This window comes from Pseudopipra pipra, chromosome 2 (genome assembly GCF_036250125.1).
Source record: "Pseudopipra pipra isolate bDixPip1 chromosome 2, bDixPip1.hap1, whole genome shotgun sequence".
Classification (NCBI taxonomy): domain Eukaryota; kingdom Metazoa; phylum Chordata; class Aves; order Passeriformes; family Pipridae; genus Pseudopipra; species Pseudopipra pipra.
This window is the reverse complement of record NC_087550.1, coordinates 80121660-80134550: the sequence shown is the minus strand read 5'-3', so window position 1 is coordinate 80134550 and position 12891 is coordinate 80121660. Positions and strand designations below refer to the sequence as shown.

Below are 12891 nucleotides of genomic sequence, written 5' to 3'. Positions count from 1 at the left end.
TTAGTTCAATTGGGAAGGCAACTTGGACAAGAGACTTTATTGAATTTTAGTGAAAAGTAAAAGGTGCTGCAATGAGTCCAGAGAAAGGCAAGGAAGCTGTGAAGAGGCTGTAGCAGAAGTCTTTTGAAGAGCAGCGGAGGGAGTTGGGGCTGTTTAGCCTGGAGAAAAGGAGGCTCCCTAAAACTACCTGAAAAGAGGTTGCACTGAGGTGGGGGTTGGTCTCTTCTCATAAGTGACAAGTTACAGGACGAGAAGAAATGACCTCAAGCTGCACAAGGCGATGGGGGGAGCAAGTGAGCAGCAGCAGGGTTTGAAGAGTCTCAATAAGAGCACTAAACTGGGAAGTGTCATTCCTAAATCACAACAGTGTCCAAAGGTACAGTCTATATGAGAAAGTGTGCATGTATGTACATGTATACCAAGACAGTTTATCATTTTTATTCTTCCTGTATTACCATTTTGCTTCCTTGTTGTTTTTTGTGAAAGGAGAGATAGGTGCATTTTGCAGCCTAACTTACTAGTTTCTTTTAGCAAGTCCTTTCACAATTGAGACAGAATACTTTGTTATTATGAAGAAAATTCTGACACTTTTAAAAATGCAGTGTAAAATATGCAGAGAGACTATCTGGTTAGAATTCATGTGAAATGAAAATGTAGCAGATAGGATGCTACCTGTTTTGAATCACACCGCTGAAAAAAATGCATGCTGGATGCCAGTAGCCCTATCTTTACTTATTGTATTCTTATAGCTTGTCTTGTGGATTAAACATAAAAGCAAGACCTTATTTAGCCACTATTTTTGTGACTTACCTGTCTTTAGACATTGTTATTAACTCAGGCTTGTTCTGTCAATTTCTGAATGTAAGGCTTTATCTCCTGAGCCTCCCTTTCTAGGCTGGAATATACAACCATTTCATGGCACTAGGGTCAAAAGGAAGCCAGCTTGCATGAGAAGTGTTTGATCTGTCTTCTGTCTATAATGCAATCTGTAATTCACACAAAAAGTCCAGATATTAAGAAACGAGGGAAGCCTATCAGCCAAAGGCTTGCAAATATGTGCTTATCTCCATTCAGCTTCAATTTAAGCAAGCTACTTAAAACTCCAGTGGAATTCGAGAGGCATGAATTCTTTAGAGAGTCTAATAGAGGGCTGCAAAGATGATAAGGGGCTGGAGCATCTTTCATATGAGGAAATACTGAGAAAGCTGTAACTGTTTAACCTGGAGATAATGAACTCAGGAGTAGATCCTGACAGTATGAAAAAATACTTGATGTGAGGAAGTAAAGAACACAGAGCTAGGCTTTTCTGAGCAGTATCCAATGGTAGGATAAGAAGCAATGGACACAAACTGAAACACTAATAAATACTAATTAAACATGAAAAAAAATTTTCACTGTAAAAATGCAGGACAAGCATGCCCAGGCAGGTGTTAGAGTTTCCATCATTCAAGATAGTCAAAACCTGACTGGATGTGGTCCTGAGCAACATTCTCTAGGTGATGCTGCTTTGAGCAGAGGGATTGAACAAGAACATCTCAAGAAGCCCTTTGAGATTCTAATCTCAGAGATTCTGTGATCTTATTTGCCTTCCACTGGGACATTTGTCTAATTTTGAACATCCGAACAGAAGAAAAAACTCTTTCACTGTGAAGGTGGCCAAAGAGTAGAATAGGTTGAACAGACAGGTTGTGGAGCCTTCTTCTGTCAAGATACTCAAACTCTGACTGGACACAGTTCTGGAATACCTGCTCTAGCTGACACTGCTTAAACAAGCAGCAGCAGACTAGATAATCTCAAGACATCCCTTTCAACCTAATTTACTATGTGATTATGTGAACGTAAACAAGTAGAGGCATACAGTGTCTTTAGGAAAAAGCTGAGAGGAGGCAGAGTTCTTCTATATTTTGAATTTTATTTTCCTGAACAGCTGTGGCTGACCCAATGAGGATTGTGGTTAGTTTTCAGGGTAAATCATAAGTCCACAATCTTTGTGGTGGGGGCTTAGAAGTTACTTCTTTGAACTTCTACATACATCTTATGTATCTTATCACTCCTGACGAGTGCTCCATGCCTCCATTTCTCTTTCCTCCTGTGGGGTTGTGGCAGCAGTGACATAAAGCATTGAGTGCATAGATACGTGAATTATCTGTGAGTACTTCATAGCTCATAGACCCAGATGTGTATATCTACTATATGTTTCATTACTTTAGGCAATAGTTTGACATCAGATGAATCCCATGTTACACGTGTTTCTTGAGGAAAAGCAATGCACGAGATAGAATTGATGTTACTTTTTCCTGAACAAGATTTGTAAGAATAAATCCTAATGAAGGAGTATTAACCAGGGCCAACTGAGTAGATAGAAGTACAGTTTATCCTTTAAAACATACTCAAGTAATGGATATCATATTAAGTTATAAACCTTCAGTAAGAAGTCAGTTGGCAAATAAAAACTGAAAAGTAAAAAAAAAAAACAAAAAAAAACAAAAAACAAACAAACAAACAAACAAACAAACAAACCTCAAGCTTGCACATGTAAACCAGTTGAAGGAATATATTAAACTGTATTTTAAAGAGAAATAAATTACAATCATATAAAGAAGATATAGCTGTTATTATAGCTGATTTTGTTTTGACAATGTAAAAGAACTTTAAAATGCATGTGGTTTGACTCATTTTGATGATAAAAGTTACTTTTTCTTTTGCAGAAAATGATGAGGTCATCTGTGTTTCATATGTTCATACTAAGCATGGTTGCTGTCGATGTGATTGTTGCTGCTAGTAACTACTACAAAGGAGAAAATTTCAAGAGACAATATGATGAATTTTACCTAGCTGAGGTGAGTATGCTGAAATGACTATCTGGATAATTTTCAAGATAAGCTAAAGTAAAAAATGTGAATGTCAGGAACATTTTAATATGTAATTTTTTATTCCCTTAAGCATTCCGAGAATACTTTGCTAACTTGTTCAACTTCCTCTGTCTGACAATAGCTGACAGCTCTATCTTACAACCTTTTGAAAGGTAATTTCCTCAAACAAAATGTCACTGGTAATGAGCTGAGGCTTAAGAATAACATCTGCAGGCAATGCATGACTGCTAAGTTGCTATCTTTCTCTAGCAGGAACATAACATTCAGAAGACTTTAAAAAGATGACAAAACACTTCCTTTTAAAAAAAATAATATAGGACTTCTCCCTAAATCATTTTTACATACTTAGCTTCCAGAAGGTCCTTAAGCATAACCAAAATAGTGTTACAAATAGTCTGGCTTCAGCAATCTGGAGAGCATACTGCAAAAAACCACATTTATCCAGTCATGAATTTGGTGAAGGAGGAGTCTATGCTCCTGAACCAGTGAAGTGGAGGTACAAGTGACATTCTGACAGGGAGCCTGCTTGAGTCATTAGCTGGTCAAGTATTTTACTGTAGAACATGCACTAGAGATACTAGAACCTTCCATACATATCTTTTTAGTACTATTCAATTCAGTTAAAAAAAAAATAATTGAAATCTTTGGTACTAATGTACTGGCATAGCTTCAAATAGATATTGTTTTTCCTGTATTGAGTGAAGTCGGTATTGTATGATTCTTTATTATAAAGATTTATTTCCATGGGCATTGTGAATTGTGACTTTATCTGAGTAAAAAGCCAATAAAAAGATCAGTTCTTTCACCAGTGCACCAAGATCAATTCTCTCAAAGTGTTGATCACAGTTACCTGGGTTGGGTACATGTTTAGCTTTATGGTTATTGCAGTTTCCCTGGCTTCAGTAGTTCCACACTCCATTTTTGGAGCCAGAGAAGACTTTCTTAGGCTAGAGTGCATGATAGCAGAATATTCCTTCTGGTTTCTCCTTTGTTGGTATTGCCTTGTTGGCAGTACTCTGTGGTTTTATGCCCCACTTTAAACCCTTTAGTTCATAACAGTGCAATGCTTCATGAATCTCCTTTTTTTAAGGAAGGTTGAGTCGATACACATTTTTTATCTTTGTTTTAGAATTTGTGTCTGATCTCGTAAAATTGTATGATGCTGAGAGTTCACCAGTTATGGGAACTGGTGAAAATGAAAATGAAAGCAAGAAAAAAGTTAAAAGATAGCACCAGAGTCCAAACCTTAAAAAAAGCACATATTGTAGAGACAGCACTTCTGCTCATACTCTGTTGTCTCTCATGCTGCTGGAGATAGCTGTAGTTTGTGTGAATATTGAGTCAATGTTGGCCTGGCCAACAATTACGAGAGTAATTGTGAAATGTGTTGTGCTTATTCTATCTCGAGTTTTAAGTGCATTTGTGGTGGGTTGACCTTGGCTGGATACCAGGTGCTTACCCAGCCATTCTATCACTGCCTTTCCCAGCCGGACAGGGGAGAGAGTAAGATGGAAACAACCTGTGAGTTGGGATAAGGCAGTTTATTAAAGCAAAAGCAAAGCAAAAGCTTGTGTGTGCAAAAGCGAAGCGAAAGATAACATGGTTTATTCTCTACTTCTCATCAGCACTGATGGTCAGCCACTTCCAAGAAGCAGGGCTTCAGCATATTCCTTAGCAGGCAGCCATTGGAGGTAAAAAATGCCTGCCTTCCTGCTTCTTGCCTTAGCTTTTATATCTGAGCTGACGTCATGTGGTATGGAATATCCCTTTGGTCAGTTTGGGTCAGCTGGCCTACTTGTGTCCCCTCCCAGGATCTTGCCCTTGATTGAGGAAGGAATGTTACAGTGCTGATGCTGTGCTCAGCAGTAGCCAAAACACCGGTGTGTTATCAGCACCCTTCTAGCTACCAATGCAAAGCACAGCACTGTATGGGCTACTATGGGGAAATGAACACAATCTCAGCCAGACCCAAGACAGCATTCAAGAAACAACATTAACATGAAAAAGATTCTCCTGAAAATAAGACATCAGAATAAAACCCATCAGCATATGCTGGGTTCTCTTATTCTACCCTACAGATGAGGGTAGAATTGAGGACAGGGAAACTCATTCTACTCTCCATCATGGTTTAACCCCAACCAGCAGCTCAGCCCCACACAGCCTCTTGCTCACTGTCCCACAATGGGATAGGGAGAGAATCATCAGGGTAAAAGTGAGACAAGTCATGGGTAGAGATAATGATAGTTTAATAGGTAAAGCAAAAGCCATGCACACAAGCAAAGCAAAGCAGAGGATTCATGCACCACTTCCTATGGGCAGGCAGATGTTCAGCCATCCCCAGGAAAGCCAGGCTCCACGACCCATAATGATGCCTTGGGAAGACAAACATCATCACTTTAAATCTCTCTCTCTTCCTTCTGCTTCCTCCAGCTTTATATGCAGAGCATGACACTGTATGTTATGGGATATCCCTGTGGTCAGCTGGGGTCAGATGTCCTGGGTGTGTTCCCTCCCAACTCCAACACCAGCCTTTTTGCTGGTGGGGTGGGGAGAGAAGCAGAAAAAGTCTTGACTGTGCAAGTGCTGCTCAGCAACAACTAAAACATTCCTGTTTACCAACAGTTTCCAGCACATATCCAAAATAGCACTATACAAACTATGTTGAGGAAAGTTAACTCTGTTGCAGGCAAATCCAGTACAGTGTCCTTGGCCGGAAACAAATAATTAAATCAGGAATAAAGCCTGAGACCGTGAATTCACAGTAGGCATTTTTGCTTTATGCCTAGCATACAACAAGTGAAGCCCAGATTCTTAACAAAATAACATTAATTCTATTTTTATTCAAAAAAGGGATCACTGCATGTCCTATTTCTATTTTGGCTCTGAATATATAGTATAATTATGCTTTTAATAATCAGTGCTAGAAACAATCTCTTCAACATCTATTTCAAGTACAGAGTTTGCAAGGTTGTTTTCCAACAGAAATACTTGCCAGAGTTTATTCAAGGTGAGTATATCATGAAGACTAGTGTATTATAATTCTGTCCTATAAATTACGTCCAAATTTCTTTAACAATATATTATTGTGTTTCTATATAGCTTAGATAATTGATTTATTAGTGGAGAGGTTGTCAGAAAACTCATTTGCTTGCATTCTACATTTTACATTTCACATTTCTGATTATATAGCGTAAAGTATTCTGGGATAGAGAAAGGGGGGGGGGTATTTTAAAGTATTTTTTTATGTCTGTTTGTTGATTTTTTTTTTTAAGCCTGTTATGCTTTTACTAGAGGCACTGTAAAAATCAAACAAGAACAAAACCCTAGTATCTTATAGAAGGAGGTATAAAGGAATGTATAAGAACAGCAGAAGAGTAAAAAAATCATGGGAGAGAGGAGGAATTGATAAACGGGTGTCATTTCCTACTTGGTTATTGTGAAACTTGTTCTTTCCAGTACAGGGTGAACAAAGAAAATGTTTTTTAAGAGCCTTGAGGAGGCTGAATACTGAAACAATGCAGATTATTCCACAGTGGCTACTTTGTTTCCTTGGTGAAGAAGACTGGTTGGAGCAGAATGCACTGCTGTTGCTCTGTCTTTTCCATTAGACTAGGCTGCAGAAAGCTTTCCCTTCAGTGGGAGCTGACTTGAGCAGCCAACAGCAGTGAGGATTCCCCTTGCTAAAGGAAATGGCCAAATAAATTACAGCAAGCATGGCTTTCTGTTACATTTTCCAGAAGTCATCTTGGGAGCTGCTGGCTTTAGGAGCAGATATGTCTAAGAAAATAGCTCTCTTGGTCCATTCTCTGGATCAGACATTTTGGTGGTCTGGAACTGTAGAAATACATCTGCTTAAGCTCAGGAGACAAATCTAAGTGAAGCTATTGTGATGGCCAATACTGAGAAAAGAAACTTGTTTTCATTGTTGGAAAGAGAAGACAGACTCAAGAAGGCAAAAGCTATATGAGAAGATAAAATTAATTCTAAACCCAGATCCATTCTTTGCATAAGTTTGTATACCTAGTAGTAAATAAGAGGTTCTGACAGGCATTTCAACTTTTATACATCAGCCCTGCAGATTAAGCAAAAACAGAATTTTAACAGGATTACTCAAAACCCCAGTGCAGTATTTGAGAACCTGGAAAGAGTAGGGCTTCAAACTCATTTCGGTAATTTTTAATGAGGATGTTGGTTTTAACTGCTCAATACCTACACAGAATAGAGGTGGATGTTTGGTTTATATGCATCTCCCACATTGTCTTCCATTAAAACATGTTACAGGCTAGTAGTCTTATTAGAGATGTGTAAGATTTCCACAAATATTGCTTGAAAGTGTCTGGACACCAGAGTTCAAAACCAGGTCTTATACAGTTCCTCCTAGATTCCTTCTGTAGCCTGTCCCCTTGCACTGCTGACTTTGCCCTCTCCTGGATAAAGGACAGATTGAGTGCTGTGTCAAATCTGGTAGTGAGAGAAGCGTGAGAGGTCTGTGCCCTTAATCCCACTGGTCCTGCTGGGAAGAATCCTTGTCTTTCCCGACAGCTTGATAACCCTTCAAATGAGCCACTGTTACAAAGAAAACAAACTGAGTCTGTCACCGTTGGGTTTTCACTGATACTGAACTCTGCCTCTGAAAAAAAAACTGTTAAGTGGCTGCTGGCAAAATGTAATGTTGCTGAAGGTGCCATTAATACCATAAAGCTTCCAGGTGGAAGCTGATCAAATGGGAGGTAGCTCTCAGAGAAACAGCCCATTCCTGTTAGCTCCTCTTTCCAAAGTTAGCAACCTGATGTAGAGTGACTGCTCAGTGGCTGCTCGTGTGTTACACCTGCTTTTTCTTTGTGGGTCTGCTCTGGCTTCATATCTGAGTTTGCCTTTCCTATGTCTCTACAGCAATGAAAGGAATTATTTGAGCTTTAAAAAAAAAACCCACAAAACTATAAAGTTGTATTACATTTCACGTCTAACAAAAAGTTCTAGTCAGATATTCTGAATCTTCTCTTGTAATTAATTACAAGGAAGGAAAAAAATACAATCTCTGTCAGCAGGAAGACAGGTGTATAAATGTAATCAAATGTTATGCAAACCATTTGATACATTTTTAAGTGCCAGTGGTTTGAATTGATTTGACAAGCATGTGAAATGCAAATGATCCTGCCCACACATTTTTAGAATAAATTAAAATACACTGAACATCATATTTGTTAGTCTTGTCCTAATAGGAAGCCTATGTGCTCTGAAGTGTATATGTGTGTATTTAAGTGGTCTCCTCGGACGGTAAGACCAAAGGAGAGATAGACAACAGGTTAGCAAAGGCATATAGAGCTTTCGGAAGACTCCATAAAAGAGTTTGGCGAAATAAACACCTGAAGAAAAGCACAAAGATCAGTGTTTACAGAGCCACTGTGCTGTCTACTCTTTTATATGGATCTGAATCATGGGTCATCTACCGCCACCACCTGTGACTCCTAGAACACTTCCATCAATGCTGTCTCTGTACAATCCTAAACATCCACTGGTCAGATTATGTGACTAATATGTCTGTTCTAGAACAGGCAGCACTTACGAGCATTGAGCCCATGTTGCTGAGAACACAGCTGCACTGGGCAGGACACGTCTCCAGGATGGAGGACCACCACCTCCCTAAGATCTTGCTTTATGGTGAACTTGCCACTGGCTGCCGCATGAGAGGAGCCCCAAAGAGGAGATACAAGGACTCCCTGAAACAACATCTTAGCCTTGACCATATTGATCTTCATCACTCGTCTACTCTGTGCTCCAATCAGGAGGCCTGGAGACACACTATGTATAACGCTGCTGATGCTTTTGAGAAGGCACACAGGATCACTCTCGAGGAGAAAAGACAACGCAGAAAGAATCGTGTCTTGCCGATACCATCCAAGGAGTCTTTCTGCTGTGCCTTTTGCAACCGGACTTGTCTATCTCACATTGGCCTCTTTAGCCACCAGCGTGTTTGTAGCAAATGTAGGTAGAGCCCTTCCCAAATCTTCGTTCGCAAAGCCTAGCCATGATGATGGCTGTTTCACCTGCTCTGAGCTGAATCCCAGCTGCTTTCTACCCACTGTTCCATTTTTCTTACTTTGACCTTCTTCTCTTTCAGGACTCAGTTAGATGTGTTGTCATTAAAAGTGAGCTTTACTTTTAAGATTTTTTAATAAAATATTTACCTTGTGTCTTAGATAGAGATTTTCATGTAAAGAAGTAGTCTCTTCAGACTTTGCTCATTGTTCTCCTAGAGCTCTTTGAGATCCCAGAGTGCAGGCTGAAAAACTGGCCAGATCCATTTGAGAATAAGAGCCTGAAAGTGTCCCTGCATTGTCCCCATGACTGAAAGCACACAAATACTTCCAGTAGTCTTTCTTTCCTAATGTGAAGAGATTTTTGGAGTGCTGTGAAGCATTTTGCCTTGATTTAATCATTCAGAAGACATTTGAAGCCTGATAACTATTTTGCATGCCTTGAGGAAGCTGTATGATATAGCTGGTAGCACTTCTTGTAAATAGGTGTGTGGACTAGGGGAATAAACATAGGACATAAACTTCAGCATTTAATTTCCATCTCTACTCCTTCTTGTGGCAGTCCTGTACACATAAAATAAGTAAAATTTTTTTAGCTAGCTCACAACTTCCCTCTTTTATGTTGATAAATATATTTTTGATGGACTGTAGAGTTTAAATTTTAAATAACATAAGTACTTAAGGCAGCATCCCAGAGATTGTCACTGTCAATTCAAAGTTAAAAGTTTACTCATAAGTAAACCTTATGATTCACAGTCAATTAGTCTCTCCATCTTAAAAGACTAATAATGCTTTTTCTCAAAGGAGATTTAAGCTGGTTTTCCTTAATACTTGAACTGCACTTTGAAAGTGTTAGTTGTATTTAGATGTGACCTAATGTTATTTTAGTGTCTCTTTTAAGCCCCAACATGTGTAAAGGGTCAGAGAGGAACATTTCTGAGGCAAGGAAAAGCATCTTTTCCATTGGGTTTCCTGGCTGTTGGAGAGTGAGGGAGAGAGCATCTAGAGTACATACAATGGTAAAATAAGAAGGTATGTGATGAAGAAGTGTGTCTAGGCAGATGTATTTTTGGTAGTGAGAGAAGTAAGAGAAAATAAATTTTGAAGATGTAAACTTATTCAAAATTGTCTCCTTTTGTCCAAGCTGAACGTTATGCATTTTACTGTGCAAATATTTTAAAGCCTCTGGAAGAACCCCAAAGTCATTCAATCCTTACAAGTAGATTTCTTCTCTTGTAACTTCCTACTAGGCACAACTTCTTTAACACCTTTGTGAAAATTAACCAATTCTGGACTAAATTTGAATTTTGTCTCTTTTTTATATTTTATATTTGATTTGTTCGTGAGGTCTCTTAAAATTCTTCAGACAGCTTGTCTATATTGCTTTGTATTTTGAAAAAGTAAATCTCTTCATATTTTCCTTTTTATATGTGTACATAAACTTAAAGATCAGCTGGATTGATTTATTATTTCATGCTTTCCAATCCATGAAATCTACCTGTCTGCATTGAGTCTTCGGAAATTTTCATAAAGTGAAATTTATTATTGTTTATTTTGTTTAGAATATGGTTGGTTTTGTTAAATGTTATGAAGATCTTTATTTTTGCCCTACAAAGCCTCTATAGACATCATGACATAAAAACTTCTAATTTAACTCAGTGTTTTGAATGCATCTTTCTTGTCTTATATATTTATCTAGGTTGCTTTCACAGTTCTGTTTGATTTAGAAGCTCTTCTGAAGATCTGGTGTTTGGGTTTCACAGGATACATCAGCTCATCTCTTCACAAGTTTGAATTGCTGCTTGTAATTGGAACTACTCTCCATATTTATCCAGACCTCTATCATTCTCAATTTACATATTTTCAGGTATGATCATCTACTTTTACTTTTTACCCTATATATCAATTTAAAACATTAACCCATCAACATTTCAGACAAATGTCAATTTTCTCACAGTATTGACTCATTTTGAGAATAACTTTAAGATAACAAATCTCTCTGTTCTTAACTGTTTTCATTGGGTGGATTTACATAAATAGGATTCTTTCTAACTTTGCTAAGAAATCCTTTCTGTTTTCAGTAACTCCTGTTTCTTATCTGAGCTGCACTGTTCAGTAAGTTCTGGATTAGTTTCTTCACTGTCTTTCATTGAGCCTTGACCCTGTATACAGCTGTTTACAACATTGCCTTCCTGCAGTGTCCACCACTGTTTTCCTGGCTGGTCTCCCAGAGTTCTCAGTACAGTTGCTGTTGCTCCTCCAAATCTTCATCTCTGTGACAGTCACATGCCTAACTAAGAGGCTCTGCTCCAGTTACTGTGGGTCTTCTGAGGTCATTTCTCCAGAATCTTCTTAGAGTTGGGTTTTAAGCTCCTCAGCCATTCCTTATCTAGAGGGAAAGTGTGTTTCTTGAGGCTGTTCCTACATTTTCACTTTGTGGAAGAGTGGGAAAGAGAGACAAAAAAAAGACTTGTTAATTCAGACTTCTGATTCTGCCTGTCAGTCAGCCCAACTAATTCCCCATTCATCCTCCCTGAAGTGCCTGGGATTGCTCCAGTTTTGGGAGAAAGCACTGGGATTCATTACAATGTGTTATATTCTATAGTGCTAAAGAAAGGGAATTTTAAGTATATATATAATAAAGGATTCGTATCATTATTCAACAATGGATTGGCATGGTGAATAAGTAATAATTAATAAAGGAAAATAATAAATTGTCCAACAGAGTCCTGTCAATCAATTTGATTAGTTATAGTGACACATACTATGACTACTCCCCAAGTGTGGGTTGAAGTATGATGGTCTTTTCAGATTTCTGCAAATGTCATCCTGTATTTTTTCTGAATGATTCTACAAACCTGCTCAAGAAAGCTTTCAGGTGAAAAAAATCTATTTTGCTTTCACCTGATATTATTTGAAGACTTTTAGATCATTATAGCATTGATTTTGCTTTCCAAATATGTAAAATATGGTTACTCAGTGCAGCATGGTACATCTAACCTGCAAGAAAGGATGATCTGTCAGGACTATGCCATTGCACTGCTGTGTCAAAAGCACAGAGGGAACATAGCTGGGAGATCTCAGTTAAAGAAGTTAGCAACTTGGTTAATAGTTGGTCCCTATTTATTAGAGAAGAGTCCACTTATGACTGGTGGTTTCTTTCTAAGAATTTTAAGTATAACTTATGAACATTTTGGACTAAATGGGGAACATCATCACTAACTCATAGGATTGAAAGTGTAATTAAAATGTAGCCAGATGTTGATAATAAAATAATAAGTATTTTCTTTTTAATGGATTTAATTAGTTTTGTGGAGCTGGGTTGGTGTTTGTTTAATTACAGCGTGCTAGCTTTTATGACAGAAGATTCCAAGATGTGATTTTTTTTTTTCCAGAATGTATGAAAGACACATATTTTACAAGCAAAAACACCTGCTACACTGAAAGATTTGGATTTTATTTTGCAATCCAAAACCCCTAAGAGGCAAAGGATAGGAAGGTTGAATACCTTTGATATCAACTTGTAAGGGAGGTACACACTGTATTCCTCTGCAATTAAGTTCTGGGCAAGCTAGATAACACATTTTCAAATCAACCAAGGTCAAAAAGTCTTTTTCGCATGAATTCATCTTGATGTTAGGCAGATTTCCAGGCCTTTAGGTATTCATGATGACAGGTTAAATGTGTTCCTTGTCAGTGAATAAAACAGATTACTGGAAACAGAAGTCCTACTTGACACATTCCAGGATAGCAAGCAGATTTATTGTTTGGCATGTCTAGTCTTCCTTGCATATATTTCAGTTTGCATTATTCATTGGTCTTTACCATTACCTTTTGCCAACACATCATTCACTCTTTACTACACTGGCTACTGTCCACTGTCCCTCTTATCTTTCTTGCATTCACTGTGCATTTATTCAAAACACTTTGTAAAGTCCTCTGTGAAAGACTACAGCAAAGAATGGTTACATGGCAATAAT

General features: G+C 38.1%; 1 protein-coding gene across 6 annotated transcripts in view; it reads left to right on the top strand.

Annotated features, from left to right (window-relative positions):
- Positions 1–12891, top strand: part of NALCN (sodium leak channel, non-selective) — a 222388-nt gene that overhangs the window by 99753 nt on the left and 109744 nt on the right. For all 6 annotated transcript variants that reach the window (XR_010428424.1, XM_064646084.1, XM_064646087.1 and 3 more), the window contains 2 exons: positions 2709–2840; positions 10611–10778. Coding sequence is in view for 5 of the 6 variants with exons in the window: in XM_064646084.1 (XP_064502154.1) it covers positions 2709–2840; positions 10611–10778 (300 nt within the window). In the remaining variant the exon portion in view is untranslated. The remainder of the gene's footprint in view (positions 1–2708; positions 2841–10610; positions 10779–12891) is intronic.